The sequence below is a fragment of the Phyllobates terribilis genome, unplaced genomic scaffold (genome assembly GCF_046119375.1).
Source record: "Phyllobates terribilis strain yellow unplaced genomic scaffold, ASM4611937v1 Scaffold_4__5_contigs__length_816908805, whole genome shotgun sequence".
NCBI lineage: Eukaryota > Metazoa > Chordata > Amphibia > Anura > Dendrobatidae > Phyllobates > Phyllobates terribilis.
Window position 1 is genome coordinate 463,429,647 of NW_027362764.1, and position 18,379 is coordinate 463,448,025.

The 18,379-nt window shown below is 43.4% G+C and overlaps 1 protein-coding gene and 1 long non-coding RNA gene across 2 annotated transcripts in view; one reads left to right on the forward strand and one right to left on the reverse strand.

The window, feature by feature from the left end:
* The window catches only part of LOC141265496 (uncharacterized), a 69,550-nt gene that overhangs the window by 41,927 nt on the left and 9,244 nt on the right, over positions 1-18,379 (forward strand). The gene's annotated exons all lie outside the window — the stretch shown is intronic.
* The window catches only part of PIGN (phosphatidylinositol glycan anchor biosynthesis class N), a 363,689-nt gene that overhangs the window by 31,847 nt on the left and 313,463 nt on the right, over positions 1-18,379 (reverse strand). Inside the window, exon 27 of the mRNA XM_073678652.1 lies at positions 17,513-17,555. Within this exon, the coding sequence (XP_073534753.1) occupies positions 17,513-17,555 (43 nt within the window). The remainder of the gene's footprint in view (positions 1-17,512; positions 17,556-18,379) is intronic.

Sequence of the window (18,379 nt, forward strand, 5' to 3'; positions counted from 1 at the left end):
CATTCTCACCTCCGGCGTCTCCATCCAGTCGGCATGTGATGGTGCAGCAGCCGAATCCAGACCCTCGGAGCGCTGCGGCAGGCTCTGTCCCCGCCAGTCTCTCTGCTCTCCCCCCGCCGTCTCTATGTTACAGGCGGGAGATCAGACGAAGGAGAAGGGCGGAGCCATGGCGTCCCGCGCCATCTTGGTGGACGAGCGCAGCGAGGACTCACCATGTTGTCCCTCAGCTTCTGGAGGGTAGCCTCCCTCCGAACCGGTCTGCGGGCCACTGGCCCGGAAGCAGCGAGGCTCACCGATTTAATGGTGAGTGGCAGGCAGATTGCTATCGGGATCCGGGTGATCTGTCGGCATGTCAGTGCCGCTGTATGGCGGGGACGGCGGGGAGGTTCCCCGGGCCTCCTGTCTAAAGAAGTCGTCCAGGGTCAACGGCGTCGGCGCCTCTGGGCCCTTGGGGGTCTTGGGCTGCCGTTTTTTCCCCATGGTCGGCGAAGTGCTGAAATTAAAAGTGCAAATTTAAGTTCTGGGGTATGGAGCTCTCCTCACCCATGTCTTCCCATGTGGACTTCCGGTCACGCCCCCTCAAAAGAGAATGTTTTAAGACATTTTTATTACTTACTACAAAGTCAAAAGTTTACATACACTAAGATTACTATACCTTTAAACAATTCTGGACTGCCCATCTAATGATGTTGTGTGTTTGGAAGCTTCGGATAGGTTTTTTGGCAACATCTGAGTTAATTAGAGACACACCTGTGGATGTATTTTAATGCACACCTGAAACACACTGCTTCTTTGTGTAGCATCATGGGAAAGTCTAAAGAAATCAGCCAAAATATCAGGAAGAGAATTGTGGACTTGCACAAGTCTGGCTCATCCTTGGGTACAATTTCAAGATAACTGAAGGTGCCTCGTTCATCTGTACAAACATTTATACGCAAGTACAAACAAGATGGGAATGTCCAGGCATCATAAAGCTCAGGAAGGAAAGGTTCTGTGTCCCATAGATGAACGTGCTTTGGTCCGGCATGTGCATATCAACCCAAGGACAAAAGCAAAAGACCTTGCGAAGATGATGGCGGAAGTTGGTAAGATTGTGCCAATAACCACAGAGAAACAAGTACTATATCAACATGGGCTGAAAGGCCACTCTGCCAGGAAGAAGCCATTACTCCAAAAGAAACATTAAAAAAAACAGATTAATGTTTGCAAATGCACACGGAAGCAAATACCTTAATTTTTGGAGACATGTCCTGTGGTCTGATGAAACTAAAATTGAACTTTTTGGGCATAATGACCATCGTTACGTTTGGAGGAAAAAGGGAGTAGCTTGGAAGCCTAAGAACACCATCCCAACTGTGAAACACGGGGAGTAGCAGCATCATGTTGTGGGGTTGTTTTGCTGCAGGAGGGACCGGTGCACTTCACAAAATAGTTGGTATCATAAGAAAAGAAGATTATGTGGTAATACTGAAGCAACATCTGAAGATATCAGCCAGGAAGTTAAAGCTTGGGAGGAAATGGGTCTTCCAAATGGACAATAACCCAAAGCATACTGCCAAAATGGTAATATAGTGGCTTAAGGATGTTAAGGATGTTTTGGAGTGGCCATCACAAAGCCCTGATCTCAATCCTATTTAAAATTTATGGGCAAAGCTGAAAAGGCAGGTGAGAGCAAGGCGACCTACAAACCTGGATCAATTACACTAGTTTTGTCAGGAGGAATGGGCCCAAACTATTGTGAGAAGCTTGTGAAAGGATATCCCAAACGTTTGACCCAAGTCATTCAGTTTAAGGGCAATGGTACCAAATACTTATGAAATGTATGTAAACTTTTGACTTTGCAGTAAGTAATAAAAATGCCTTAAAACATTCTCTCTCATTATTCTGCCATTTGGCAAATATTAAAAATTATGGTAATCCTAATTGACCTAAAACAGGAAAGGTTTATTCTGATTTCATGTCAGATATTGAGAAAAACATGTATACAGTTGTACTCCAAAGTTTACATTCCCCAGCACAATTTTTAATTACTTGGCCTTGTTCCAGAGAATATGAATGATAATAAAAAAAATTTTCTCCACTCATGGTTATTGGTTGGGTGAAGCCATTTATTGTCAAACTACTGTGTTTTCTCTTTTTAAATCTTAATGACAACCAAAAACATCCAAATGACCCTGATCAAAAGTTCACATACCCCAGTTCTTAGTACCGTATATTGCCCCCTCTAACATCAATGACAGCTTGAAGTCTTTTGTGGTAGTTGTGGATGAGGTTCTCTATTTTCTCAGATGGTAAAGCTACCCATTCTTCTTGGCAAAAAGCCTCCAGTTCCTGTAAATTCCTGGGCTGTCTAGCATGAACTGCATGCTTGAGATCTCCCCAGAGTGGCTCAATGATATTGAGGTGAGGAGACTGAGATGGCCACTCCAGAACCTTCACTTTGTTCTGCTGTAGCCAATGACAAGTCGACTTGGCCTTGTGTTTTGGATCGTTGTCATTTTGGAACGTCCAAGTACGTCCCATGCGCAGCTTCCGGGATGATGTGTGCAAATTTGCCTCTAGTATTTGCAGATAATGTGCTGCATTCATCTTTCCTTCGACTTTTACTAAGTTTCCTGTGCCTTTGTAGCTCATACATCCCCAAAACATCAGCGATCCACCTCCGTGCTTTACTGTAGGAATGGTGTTCCTTTCATCATAGGCCTTGTTGACCTCTCTTCAAATGTAACGTTTATGGTTGTGGCCAAAAAGTTTAATTTTGGTCTCATCATTCCAAATAACGTTGTTCCAGAAGTTTTGAGGCTTGTCTCTGTGCTGTTTCGCGTATTGTAGACGAGATACTTTGTGGCATTTGTGCAGATACCGCTATTCACATTCACTGATTTGTGCAGTAATGGCTTTCTTCTGGTGACTAGACCATGCAGCCCATTTTTCTTCAAGTGCCTCCTTATTGTGCATCTTGAAACAGCCACTCCGCTAGTTTTCAGAGAGTCCTGAATTTCAGCTGATGTTATTTGTGGGTTTTTCTTTGCATCCCGAACAATTTTCCTGGCAGATGTGGCAGAAATTTTTGTTGGTCTACCTGATTGTGGCTTGGTTTTTACAGAGCCCCTGATTTTCCATTTGTTAATCACAGTTTGAACGCTGTTGACTGGCATTATCAATTCCTTGGATATTTTTTTGTATCCCGTTCCTGTGTTATACAGTTCAACTACCTTTTCCCGTAGATCCGTTGACAATTCGTTTTGCTTTCCCCATGACTCACAATCCAGAAACGTCAGTGGCTGGATGAAAGATGCAAGAGTCTGTCTGGATCCCTCAAACTCACTCAGCTTTTATGCAGATACACTGATTACAAGCAAACAGGTCACAGGTGAGGATGTTACCTTTAGTAGCCATTCAAACCCATTTGTGTCAAATTCTGGGCATGTTATCAGGTCAAAATCACCAGGGTATGTGAACTTTTGATCAGGGTCATTTGGATGTTTTTGGTTGCATTAAATAATGACAATAAATGGCTTCACCCAACCAATAACCATGAGTGGAGAAAACGTTTTTTTTGTTATCATTTATATTCTCTGAAACAAGGCCAAGAAAGGAAAAATTCTGCCGGGGTATGTAAACTTTTGAGCACAACTGTATGTGTCTTTTTATATAGTGTATGTAAACTTCTGGTTTCAACTGTATATTTTTAACCATGAATAGTTTTTAGTAGCTTAGAAATTCTTGACTTTGCAAAAAAAAAAAAAAAATACATTTTTGTGGTGCCATTTTTCAAGACCCATAATTATCATGCTGTCTGTGTGAGGGCTTGTTTTTCACTTTATTATTTCGGGTACGTAAAACATTTTGATAGCTTTTTGTTGGAATTATTGGAGAAGATATGGAGACCAACAAAACAACTTTGGTGTTTTGCTTTGTTTTCTTAATGTAATTTACCATATTGGTTACCATATTTTTCTGACTATAAGACGCACTTTTTTTCCTCCAAATTTTGGGGGGTAAATGGGGTGTGTCTTATAGTCCGAATGTACCCATTATAATTATAGTGCTCACTGTTTTGTGGTGTGGGAGCGGAGGCGGCAGAGGCATCGGAGGCGGCTGGGACGGCGATGCAGCAGGGTTACACAGCAAGGTGCGGCGGCAGCAGCATGTCTGTGGGCGCCGCCATGAATTCACTATGGCCACGCTAGACAGGAGGAGATGGTCAGTCTCCAGTCCACATCACATGCTGCAGTGACGTTACAAAGAGGCAGGGCCAGGGATGACTGCGCGCTGTGCCGGTCTGTGTTGTCCTGGCCCTGCCTCTTTGTAAAGTCACTGCAGCATGTGATGTGGACTGGAGACTGCCCATCTCCTCCTGTCTAGGGCGGCCATAGTGAAGTCATGGCGGCGCCCACAGACATGCTGCTGCCGCCCCTCCTTGCTGTGTAACCCTGCTGCATCGCCGCCCCAGCTGCCTCTGACCATGGTGAATTGATGTCATCGCCGCAGATCTTAGGCAGCTTCATGAAGTGTGACCCCGCTCCCTGCCTATCGTGGGTCCAGAGCAAGAGAGGCAAGCATTATAATGCTGAAGTGAAATCAAGCACATTAAACACTGTACCACTCCTGTGGCAAACTATAACTCCCAGGAGTTATAGTTATCCTCAAGGCAACCACGTGACATACTGTAAATGTGGTGAACAATAACGCTCAGCATGTCATAAGAGCTGAAGGACATGCTGAGAGTTATAGTTATCCTCAGGGCAACAACATGACATAAATTCGTACCTATGGGATCTGAAAGAGGACCTACAATACGTGGCTGAAGTCATACAGGCAGTACCTGCCACAATGTTTGCTTCAAAAGTTTTTTCCCATTATTATCCACCTCTAAAATCTAGGTGTGTCTTATGGTCAGGTGCGTCTTATAGTCCGAAAAATACGGTAAATATTTTTATAATTTTATAGATTGGAATTACCAATTTGAAAATACTATTTTTTGCCTAATTTTTTACATTTATTTTTAACTGGGAAAAAGGTCGTGATTTAAATTTTTTACTTTTTTTTTTTTTTTTTATTTCTGCAAACTTTTTTTTACACTTTATTTTTTAGTCCCCATGGGACATTTGATCGCCTGTACTATATATTAAAAATACATCAGAACTGCAGTACATAGTGAAAATCACAATCTGCTATGCAGCACAGCCTGTGGCTGGGATCCTCAGGAGTAGCAAGATGTCTTAAACTGGGGTATTCAGTAGGCCACCAGCTACAATGGATATCCATTAGCACTCTAAGATCATGTGGAGGTGTTTGATGGGCACTCGAATGTATGTGCCACAATGAATGCATGACTAAAATGCCACTGTCATAGATTGACAGCGACATTTGAGGGGTTAAACAGAAGCAGTCAAGAGCTAGATCTCTTATCGCTGCTGTTAGAGGCAAGTGCCGGCTATACAATTTTGCAGACAACTGCCCTGTGGAGTGGGCAAAGCTCTTGGACCTGTAATAGTACACCATGGAGCCAGAAGAGGTTAAAGAAAAATTTTGAAAAAGCAAAGGTTGCATTTTAATTATGGGAGATAAATAAGAGGGTTGTCCCTTTTCACTTAAAGAGGACCTATCATATCCATACATATTATGGTATATTACAGTAAGGAGACTGTAGATATAAATAAGCATGAAATAAATTACCTTTGGAAGAATTACCTGCGTTATAAAATGAGAGAATCACAGTTATGGGAGCAGCCATCTTGGGATTGGCAGCTCAGCGTGCTGTGTTCTGAGACACGCCCCCAGAGGCTGGCTACTAGGCAGCGCCTCTGCTAAGCAGCAGTGTAGTGACCCTAAGAGCTCATTTAATCAAATGGTTGTAATAGAAAGGGGGACAATCTATATAAAGGGGTCTCCTGTCTATATATACTATGTGCAGAGCCAGAGAGAGGACTACAGAGTAACCACAGCATGCGTCACCCATATCTGCTAATAAAATCCACATTTACATCTCCTGGCTAGAAATGGAGCAAGTTGAATAATAGAGTTGAAGCAGCGCTCCAGTGGAAATAAGTGAAAAAGGCCGATTTTATCCATCCAGATCAGATGGGGGAATAAAGTCTATATCACTTATTTTCAGTGAAGTGCTGCTTCTATTCTATTTTTTCCTAATTTGAAGGTTTTTGGCTGGTTGCTGATAATTTTCCATATACACTGCATTGTGAAAGTATTTGCCCCCTTGAACTTTTCTACCTTTTGCCACATTTCTGGCTTCAAACATAAAGATATAAAATTCTATTTTTGGGGGGAAGAATCAACAAGTGGGACACAATCGTGAAGTGGAACGAAATTAATTGGATATTTTAAACTTTTTTAACAAATTAAAAACTGAAAAGTGGGGCGTGCAATATTATTCGGCCCCCTTGAGTTAATACTTTGTAGCGCCACCTTTTGCTGCGATTACAGCTGCAAGTCGCTCGGGGTATGTCTGTATCAGTTTTGCACATCGAGAGGCTGAAATTCTTGCCCATTCTTCCTTGCAAAACAGCTCGAGCTCATTGAGGTTGGATGGAGGGCGTTTGTGAACAGCAGTTTTCAGCTCTTTCCACAGATTCTCGATTGGATTCAGGTCTGGACTTTGACTTGGCCATTCTAACACCTGGATACGTTTATTTTTGAACCATTCCATTGTAGATTTAGCTTTATGTTTGGGATCATTGTCTTGTTGGAAGATAAATCTCCGTCCCAGTCTCAGGTCTTTTGCAGACTCCAACAGGTTTTCTTCAAGAATGGCTCCGTCCATCTTTCCATCAATTTTAACCATCTTCCCTGTCCCTGCTGAAGAAAAGCAGGCCCAAACCATGATGCTGCCACCACCATGTTTGACAGTGGGGATGGTGTTTTGAGGGTGATGAGCTGTGTTGCTTTTACGCCAAACATATCGTTTTACATTGTGGCCAAAAAGTTCGATTTTGGTTTCATCTGACCAGAGCACCTTATTCCACATGTTTGGTGTGTCTCCCAGGTGGCTTGTGGCAAACTTCAAACGAGACTTTTTATGGATATCTTTGAGAAATGGCTTTCTTCTTGCCACTCTTCCATAAAGGCCAGATTTGTACAGTGTACGAATGATTGTTGTCCTATGGTCAGACTCTCACACCTCAGCTGTAGATCTCTGCAGTTCATCCAGAGTGATCATGGGCCTTTTGGCTGCATCTCTGATCATTCTTCTCCTTGTTCGAGATGAAAGTTTAGAGGGATGGCCGGCTCTTGGTAGATTTGCAGTGGTGTGATACACCTTCCATTTCAATATGATCGCTTGCACAGTGCTCCTTGAGATGTTTAAAACTTGGGAAATCTTTTTGTATCCAAATCAGGCTTTAAACTTCGTCAAACAGTATCTCGGACCTGCCTGGTGTGTTCCTTGATCTTCATGATGCTCTCTGCACTTGAAACAGACTATCACAGAGCAGGTGCATTTATAGGAGACTTGATTACACACAGGAGGATTCTATTTATCATTACCAGTCATTTAGGACAACATTGGATCATTCAGAGATCCTCACTCAACTTCTGGAGTGAGTTTGCTGCACTGAAAGTAAAGGGGCCGAATAATATTGCACGCCCCACTTTTCAGTTTTTAATTTGTTAAAAAAGTTTAAAATATCCAATAAATTTCGTTCCACTTCACGATGGTGTCCCACTTGTTGATTCTTCCCCCCAAAAAATAGAATTTTATATCTTTATGTTTGAAGCCAGAAATGTGGCAAAAGGTAGAAAAGTTCAAGGGGGCCAAATACTTTCACAATGCACTGTATCTTTCTATATAGCAAAAAAAATGGCAGGCAGCACTCCAAAAGGTCTTTGAAAAAACATGGACTTTATTAGCCCGGTGTGGCGATGTTTTGTTTGCGCACAACCTTCATCACTGCTTGATCACTGAACCGCAACCGAAACGTCGCCACACCGGGCTAATAAAGTCCATATTTTGTCAAAGACCTTTTGGAGTGCTACCTGCCATTTTTTTGCTACAATGTCTATAGTTATGGATATCTGTTTGGGGGCCTTGCACCCGATATTTTGAAGATATGGTGCTGTTCCAATTTTGACTCTCTATATCTATAGATTTATATATAGCGCAACTTTATGTAACTCCACATTATGTTTGAGCCCCTCTGTCCATATAACACACGTATGCTTATATATGCAGAAGTCTCTCTTTTTATATATAAACATGTATGTGTACACAAATATACCTGTGTAATATATAGAAGTTTATATATTACACAGGTATATTCACATCTCTATGAGATACATAAACATATATATATATGCGTGTGTATGCATATATATAGATATATATATATATATATATCTCTCAAGAGAGCGCTACATATACATGTATTATGTAGACAGAGACTCAACCATATTGTGCAGTTACATAAAATACCGCTATCTTTAGCTTTCTCTCTCTCTATATATATATATATACATACATACGCACACATTTTATATTATATTATATATATATACACACGCATATATTATATATGTAGCATCGGCGTCCCTGCCCCCTGCTAGGCAGGGACGCCGTCCCTCTCACCTCCGCGCTCCTCACGTGGGCCCCTCCAGCGCTCCTGTCTCTGTCGGCGCAGCTGCGTCCCTGCCCCATATCAGACAGGGACACCGTCTCTGAGCCCCGGCTCCTGGCACGGCTTCTCCCTGCGCTCCGTTCCCTGCTGTGGCCGGCGCGCGTTCCTCCTACAGCAGAGTGCTTAGGGCGTGCGTGCACTCCCCCCCCCTCTTAAAGGGACAGCGCGCGTCTTCCTAAAGAGTCCCCGGCCAATGGCCAGAGGACTTCCCACATTTAAGGCACCTCCTCCAAAATGGAGGTGCCCGAGCAAAGTTGTTTGCACTGTGTCTGATCTGTGCTTCAGCCCTCAGGTTCTGCTGCTAGCCTGACTTCTCGTCCTGCCTGCCAGCCTGTTATCTGCCCATTACCTGCCGAGCCTGCCAGCCTGCTCACCTGGAGCGCTCACCTGTTATCTGCCTGTTACCTGCCTTGGCTATCTGTCCGCTCAACTGGGAGCATCCGCCTGCCTTGTCTGTCAGACCGCTCACCTGGGAGCATCCGCCTGCCTTGTCTGTCAGACCGCTCACCTGGGAGCGCCCACCAGTTACCTGCCAGTTACCTGCCTTGCCTGTCTGCCTGCTCACCTGGGAGCGCCCACCTGTTACCAGCCTCTTCTGTCTGCCCGCTCACCTGGGAGCACCCACCTGTTACCTGCCAGTTTCCGGCCTCGTCTGGCTGCCGGCTCACCTGGGAGCGCCCATCAGTTACCTGCCAGTTACCCGCCTCGTCTGTCTGCCCGCTCACCTGGGAGCACCTGCCTGTTTCCTGCCAGCCTGCCTGGAGACCCTGCCGTCACTTGCTGTGACCACCTTCGGGTAAACCTAAAGCCTGTTACTTGCCCTGCTTTCTTGAACTGTGCCCACCTGTCTGCTACCAGAGACTTCCGCCTGCTTGCCGTGTCCATCCGCCATACCGGTCAGTCCCAGCCATCTGACCCGTGGGAGCCACCTGCTCTCTTACAAGGTCGTCCCCAGAGTAGCACCTGGTCCCTCTGCTCGGATCCTCCCTGGTCACGGTGTCGTTTGCTGTCGTACGACCAGGGTCGGTTCGGGTGGATACTTAGTCACGCCCCTCTGGGTCCCTCCTTGCACCTCGGCACAGAGGTTCCACCACCCGGACCCGTAACAATATATATATATACACATAAGCGCATACACATATATATATATATATATATATATAAATATATTATATATACACACACACAAACCTACATATACAGTATAAATACACATATATATGTGTGTATATATATATATATATATATATATATGCGTGTATGTGTGTATATATATATGCATGTGAGTATATACAGTACAGACCAAAAGTTTGGACACACCTTCTCATTTAAAGATTTTTCTGTATTTTCTTGACTACCTCCTTTTGCTTTGATGACTGCTTTGCACATTCTTGGCATTCTCTTGATGAGCTTCAAGAGGTAGCCACCGGAAATGGTCTTCCAACAATCTTGAAGGAGTTCCCAGAGATGCTTAGCACTTGTTGGCCTTTTTGCCTTCACTCTGCGGTCCAGCTCACCCCAAACCATCTCGATTGGGTTCAGGTCTGGTGACTGTGGAGTCCAGGTCATCTGGCGTAGCACCCCATCACTCTCCTTCTTGGTTAAATAGCCCTTACACAGCCTGGAGGTGTGTTTGGGGTCATTGTCCTGTTGAAAAATAAATGATGGTCCAACTAAACGCAAACTGGATGGAATAGCATGCCACTGAAAGACGCTGTGGTAGCCATGCTGGTTCAGTATGCCTTCAATTTTGAATAAATCCCCAACAGTGTCACCAGCAAAGCATCACCACACCATCACACCTCCTCCTCCATGCTTCACGGTGGGAACCAGGCATGTAGAGTCCATCCGTTCACCTTTTCTGCGTCGCACAAAGACATGGTGGTTGGAACCAAAGATCTCAAATTTGGACTCATCAGACCAAAGCACATATTTCCTCTGGTCTGATGTCCATTCCTTGTGTTCTTTAGCCCAAACAAGTCTCTTCTGCTTGTTGCCTGTCCTTAGCAGTGGTTTCCTAGCAGCTATTTTACCATGAAGGCCTGCTGCACAAAGTCTCCTCTTAACAGTTGTTGTAGAGATGTGTCTGCTGCTAGAACTTTGCGTGGCATTGACCTGGTCTCTAATCGGAGTTGCTGTTAACCTGCGATTTCTGAGGCTGGTGACTCGGATAAACTGATCCTCAGAAGCAGAGGTGACTCTTGGTCTTCCTTTCCTGGGGCGGTCCTCATGTGAGCCAGTTTCTTTTAGCGCTTGATTGTTTTTGCAACTGCACTTGGGGACACTTTCAAAGTTTGCCCAATTTTTCGGACTGACTGACCTTCATTTCTTAAAGTAATGATGGCCACTCGTTTTTCTTTACTTAGCTGCTTTTTTCTTGTCATAATACAAATTCTAACAGTCTATTCAGTAGGACTATCAGCTGCATATCCACCTGACTTCTGCACAACACAACTGATGGTCCCAACCCCAGTTATAAGTCAAGAAATCCCACTTATTAAACCTGACAGGGCACACCTGTGAAGGGAAAACCATTTCCGGTGACTACCTCTTGAAACTCATCAAGAGAATGCCAAGAGTGTGCAAAGCAGTCATCAAAGCAAAAGGTGGCTACTTTGAAGAACCTAGAATATAAGACATATTTTCAGTTTTTTCACACTTTTTTGTTAAGTATATAATTCCACATGTGTTAATTCATAGTTTTGATGCCTTCAGTGTGAATGTACAATTTTCAAAGTCATGAAAATACAGAAAAATCTTTAAATGAGAAGGTGTGTCCAAACTTTTGGTCTGTACTGTATATATATGCATGCGTGTGTATATATATATATATATATATATATATATATATACACACACATGTGTGTATATATACACTGCTCAAAAAAATAAAGGGAACACTTAAACAACAGAATATAACTCCAAGCAAATCAAACTTCTATTAAATCAAACTGTCCACTTAGCAAGCAACAGTGATTGACAATCAATTTCACATGCTGTTGTGCAAATGGAAAAGACAATAGATGGAAATTATTGGCAATTATCAAGACACCCTCAAAAAAGGAGTGGTTCTGCAGGTGGGGACCACAGACCACATCTCAGTACCAATGCTTTCTGGCTGATGTTTTGGTCACTTTTGAATGGTGGTTGTGCTTTCACACTCACGGTAGCATGAGACGGACTCTACAACACACAGAAGTTGCTCAGGTAGTGCAGCTCATCCAGGATGGCACATCAATGCGAGCTGTGGCAAGAAGGTTTGCTGAGTCTGTCAGCGTAGTCTCCAGAGGCTGGAGGCGCTACCAGGAGAAAGGCAAGTACACCAGGAAACGTGGAGGGGGCTGTAGGAGGGCAACAACCCAGCAGCAGGACCGCTGCCTCCGCCGTTGTGCAAGGAGGAACAGGAGGAGAACTGCCAGAGCCCTGCAAAATGACCTTCAGCAGGCCACAAATGTGCATGTGTCTGCACAAACAGAAACCGACTCCATGAGGGTGGTATGAGGGCCCGATGTTCATAGATGGGGGTTGTGCTCACAGCCCAACACTGTGCAGGACGCTTGGCATTTACCACAGAACACCAGGATTGGCAAAGTCGCCACTGGCGCCCTGTGCTCTTTACAGATGAAAGCAGGTTCACATCAAGCACATGTGACAGACATGAGTCTGGAGACGCCGTGGAGAGCGATCTGCTACCTGCAACATCCTTCAGCATGACCGGTTTGGCAGTGGGTCAGTAATGGTGTGGGGTGGCATTTCTTTGGAGGGCCGCACAGACCTCCATGTGCTCGTCAGAGGTAGCCTGACTGCCATTAGGTACCGAGAGGAGATCCTCAGACCCCTTGTGAGACCATATGCTGGTGCGGTTGGCCCTGGGTTCCTCCTAATGCAGGACAATGCCAGACCTCATGTGGCTGGAGTGTGTCAGCAGTTCTTGCAAGATGAAGGCATTGAAGCTATGGACTGGCCGGCCCGTTCCCCAGACCTGAATCTGATTGAGCACATCTGGGGACATCATGTCTCGCTCCATCCACCAATAGACTGGCACATGGAGGCCACACACAATACTGAGCCTCATTTTGACTTGTTTTAAGGACATTACATCAAAGTTGGATCAGCCTGTAGTGTGTTTTTCCCCTTTAATTTTGGGAGTGACTCCAAATCCAGGCCTCCATTGGTTAATAAATTTGATTTCCATTGATGATTTTTGTGTGATTTTGTTGTCAGCACATTCAACTTTGTACAGAACAAAGTATTCAATGAGAATATTTCATTCATTCAGATCTAAGATGTGTTATTTGAGTGTTCCTTTTATTTTTTTGAGCAGATTATATATGCATGTATATATACACACATAAATACATGCACACACTGCATACAGGTGTACAGATATATAGAAATACCCACACTTCACATATACAGTTAGGTCCATATATATTTGGACAGAGACAACATTTTTCTAATTTTGGTTCTAGACATTACCACAATGAATTTTAAACAAAACAATTCAGATGCAGTTGAAGTTCAGACTTTCAGCTTTCATTTGAGGGTATCCACATTAAAATTGGATGAAGGGTTTAGGAGTTTCAGCTCCTTAACATGTTTTTAAAGAGACCAAAAGTAATTGGACAGATTAAATAATTGTAAATAAAATGTTAATTTCTAGTACTTGGTTGAAAACCCTTTGTTGGCAATGACTGCCTGAAGTCTTGAACTCATGGACATCACCAAACGCTGTGTTTCCTCCTTTTTGATGCTCTGCCAGGCCTTCACTGAGGTGGTTTTCAGTTGCTGTTTGTTTGTGGGCCTTTGTCTGAAGTTTAGTCTTTAACAAGTGAAATGCATGCTCAATTGGGTTGAGATCAGGTGACTGACTTGGCCATTCAAGAATATTCCACTTCTTTGCTTTAATTAACTCCTGGGTTGCTTTGGCTTTATGTTTTGGGTCATTGTCCATCTGTGGTAAGAATAAACGACCAATCAGTTTGGCGGCATTTGGCTGTATCTGAGCACACAGTATGGCTCTGAATACATCAGAATTAATTCGGCTTCTTCTGTCCTGTGTCACATCATCAATAAACACTAGTGACCCAGTGCCACTGGCAGCCATGCATGCCCAAGCCATCACACTGCCTCTGCCGTGTTTTACAGATGATGTGGTATGCTTTGGATCATGAGCTGTACCACGCCTTCGCCATACTTTTCTCTTTCCATCATTCTGGTAGAGGTTGATCTTGGTTTCATCTGTCCAAAGAATGTTCTTCCAGAACTGTGCTGGCTTTTTTAGATGTTTTTTTTTAGCAAAGTCCAGTCTAGCCTTTTTATTCTTGATGCTTATGAGTGGCTTGCACCGTGCAGTGAACCCTCTGTATTTACTTTCATGCAGTCTTCTCTTTATGGTAGATTTGGATATTGATACGGTTACCTCCTGGAGAGTGTTGTTCACTTGGTTGGCTGTTGTGAATGGATTTCTCTTCACCATGGAGATTATTCTGCGATCATCCACCACTGTTGTCTTCCGTGGGCGCCCAGGTCTTTTTGCATTGATGAGTTCACCAGTGCTTTCTTTCTTTCTCAGGATGTACCAAACTGTAGATTTTGCCACTCTTAATATTGTAGCAATTTCTCGGATGTTTTTTTTCTGTTTTTGCAGCTTAAGGATGTCTTGTTTCACCTGCATGGAGAGCTCCTTTGACCGCATGTTTACTTCACAGCAAAACCTTCCAAATGCAAGCACCACACCTCAAATCAACTCCAGGCCTTTTATCTGCTTAATTGAGAATGACATAACGAAGGGATTGCCCACACCTGTCCATGAAATAGCCTTAGAATCAATTGTCCGATTACTTTTGGTCCCTTTACAAACAGGGTGGCACATGTTAAGGAGCTGAAACTCCTAAACCCTTCATCCAATTTTAATGTGGATACCCTCAAATGAAAGCTGAAAGACTGAACTTCAACTGCATCTGAATTGTTTTGTTTAAAATTAATTGTGGCAATGTCTAGAACCAAAATTAGAAAAATGTTGTCTCTGCCCAAATATATATGGACCTAACTGTATATACACTTGCACTGCACACATATATACACATGGTGCATATATATATATATATATATATATATATACACATAGACACTGCATATATGTTTACATACGGTTCTCATATGCACCATACACTCATGCATGCACTTTTCACATATATGCACACATTTCACACATGTATACACACAATTATACATACACTGACCATATGAAATATATAACAACCCTCTTTTCTGGCACATATCTTCCTCAGCGTTTAGCTTCTGTTGCTGGCAACATCTTTCTCCTTTCAAGGTGTTTGTGGTGACAGTGGGCGAGGGGCACAAACAATCACTACAGGCTTCATTGTTGGACAGTGTGAGCAAGAGAACTGGGAGGTGAAGGAGGAAACACAAGAGTAGTCTCCAGCTCACTGCCTGGTGACTTTTGGAGCACAGCACAGCACATACCCACAGCTGCAGGCTGGACTGACCACATGCACCTCAGTCACAGTGCCTGGGCTCAGATTGGCAAACTGCGTTCACTTTCCTTGATGCATTGCATCATGGGAGAGTGATGTCAGCACAGCAGAGAAGGGGGGATTCCCCTCCCTGGAAGTCGGCTCAGTTGAGTGGAGGCTCCTGCCAAGAAAGGGAGTTTTTCTCTCACTTGGTATATGCCTTGTTTATAATGTTTTGGTCAAACAATAATGGTTACATCTGTATTTAATTTAAATAATAAAAAATTTAGCGATAGTGACGAAATTTAAAGCGCACCTAAGTACAGTTGGGCATAAGAAAACACACCAGGCCGTACTAACCTTCCTCAGATCCACCGCTGAGTTTCCGACACTGCTCCTAGTGTCTGGCATTGGCTACAATGGTGATGTCACATCAACAGCACAGCAGCCAATCAGTGAGCTCAGCAGCTCCACCACTGTAGACAGAAAGTCCTGCTCACTAATTGGCTTCCACGCTGTCGTCATGATGTCAGCGCCTCAGCCACTGCCAGAACACGAGAACAGCAGTGGAGACTCAATAGTGGACCTGGGTATGGTGAATACAGCACAATATGTTTTATTTTTATCCCAAACGGCGCTCAAGAACAAACATTAACTTAAAGACGACAACCCCTTTAACCCCTTTACCCCCCAAAGTGGTTTGCACGTTAATGACCAGGCCAATTTTTACAATTCTGACCACTGTCACTTTATGAGGTGATAACTCTGGAACGCTTCAACGGATCCCCCTGATTCTGAGAAAGTTTTTTCGTGACATATTGTACTACATGATAGTGGTAACATTTCTTCGATATAACTTGCATTTCAGGGTTAATGTGCAGGGAGCGGTGCGGCATCGCTCCTTGCACATAGTACTGGGTGTCAGCTGTGACAATCAGCTGACACCAGGATGCGATCGTACCGGCATAGCCTGTGTGCGGGCAAAATCGCCAGGGCATACTAATACGTATCTGGTCCATAAGGCCCAAGGCGCAGATACATATTAGTATGCCTTGGGCCGGAAAAGGGTTAAAGGATCTGGCATTTGGTTCTAGCAAAGAACTGCAATGCATTATGGAGTCTGACTTGACCAACGCTTGTCTGGCATTGATCAGGTCTTATAAATTCTTACTAGAAAATTTAGAGGTAGAGAAACCTGTCATCTGATTCATGCTGCCAGAGCCAGGGGCAGCATAAATCAGTCTGTCTGCACAATTGTAGCCAGGTACATAGCATTTCAGAGAGTACATACTTTGAAAAGTTGACTGAGGACTTTATGTCACAGACGCTTTGTCTGAGGCTGGTCAAGGCAACTTCTCCCTGCCGTGAACCCTATGGCTGACATGTCTTTCCCTATGCATATACATTTACTCACATTCACAGTCACAGTCTAGGGGAGCTGGTTGGCAAGAAGCTGCCAAAAACATGCACATTATACAGATTATTCAAAGTATATTTCCTCTGAAACACCACAACGTTTCAGAGTAGAACATTCCTGGGCAGAGACAGATGGCCATATTTCTAGTGCGAGGATTGCATCGTAAACCTCGTATTGGCTGTCTGCTCTCCTGACCTGAGCTTGACAGCTACATAGAAATCCATCACGCTGTCATGCTCAGGTCAGGAGAGGTGCCCAAGAGTCTGTTCAGTGCGATGTGATCCTCCCACGAGCTATACAGCAGTCTGTCTCTGCCCTAAACCTCGTATTGGCTGTCTGCTCTCCTGACCTGAGCTTGACAGCTGCATAGAAATCCATCACGCTGTCATGCTCAGGTCAGGAGAGGTGTCGGCCAGTCCATTCAGTGCGATGCGATCCTCCCACGAGCTATACGGCAGTCTGTCTCTGCCCTTAATGTCAGATTCTTGTAGCCTGAATTAGATGACAGGTTCCCTTTAACGTACACAATTATAAAAGTATAATAAATAGAAATGTCTAATTACTTCTTTAACACTAATATAAGAATGTGTGCACCTTCACTGCAAATATTCCTTCACTAACACCTCACTTCTTTTCTTTGCAAAAAAGCAATGTAAAAATATTGATTCTCCTTTTAAAACTGCCTATTCCACTTTCATAAGATACATGCAGATTGAGAATCAGTCCAAATTATGTTCGAAAATATTTCCTTCAACATAATGAAAACGAAATACAATTGAAATGCCCTCCTGGACCTTTGTTCTTGCAACACAGTATTTATGGACCGAGACTGATTAGAAGAATTTATTGAGAGAGTTTCAGCTTGCGCTCGTCCAATTCTACAAAACAAACACAAATGCCTCCATGCACTAATGTTCTGAATATTGTCAAATGAAATATTGCCTTCTGGCGTTACTGGCGCAGAATATCAAACTGGGACTTACCAGAGACATAATGTCCGATATCACAAGAACAATGAGAAACAAGCTGAAAGAGACAAAGCAAAATATTACTTCTGCATATAAAGACAGTGTGTAAATCTCTATACTGTGCACATCACTGGCTACAATGGTGACTGATCCTCAGCCGTAACACACAGAGGGGCGCTGGCATTACACTAGGGTAGTGATATCGGTCATGGTAACTCATACATTAATGAATAATTCAATAATTACTACACAAAAATCACTCATCGTACGGCGTTAATATTATGAAGGGCTGACATCAAAAATTGCTTTAAAAATGTAGAAGTATCCATTATTAGTTAGAGCAATAATGAAACTTCAGTCAGTCTGTTCTACTTACAAAGATATTGGCTTTTTTTCCATTTGTGACAACCGGAAGTGCAGCCATACAGGTTGTAGCCTTTGAGCTCTTCAGAAAATGATGGTAAATTGTCATTTTATCGGCATGTATCAATAAGGCCACATGCACACATTCAGTATTTGGTCAGTTTTTTACATCAGTATTTGTAAGCCAAAACCAGGAGTGGGTGATAAATACAGAAGTGGTGACGTTTCTATGATACTTTTCCTCTGCTTGTTCCACTCCTGGTTCTGGCTTATAAATACTGAGGTAAAATACTGACCAAATACTGAATGTGTGAACCTGGCCTAAAAGTTGTAGCATCAGATTATGGGAAACAAATGTGAAAGTGACAACCAATATGGCTGCCTTTCTTCTAGTCATATTGCCAATACGCCCAAGTTTTGGGTGAAAATAGTCTTATGTACAGTGAAACCTTTTTGAAATGACCTAAATAGCTGGAAAAATGGTCTTCAAGAAATGTTCTTTAATAAAAAGGATGGTCC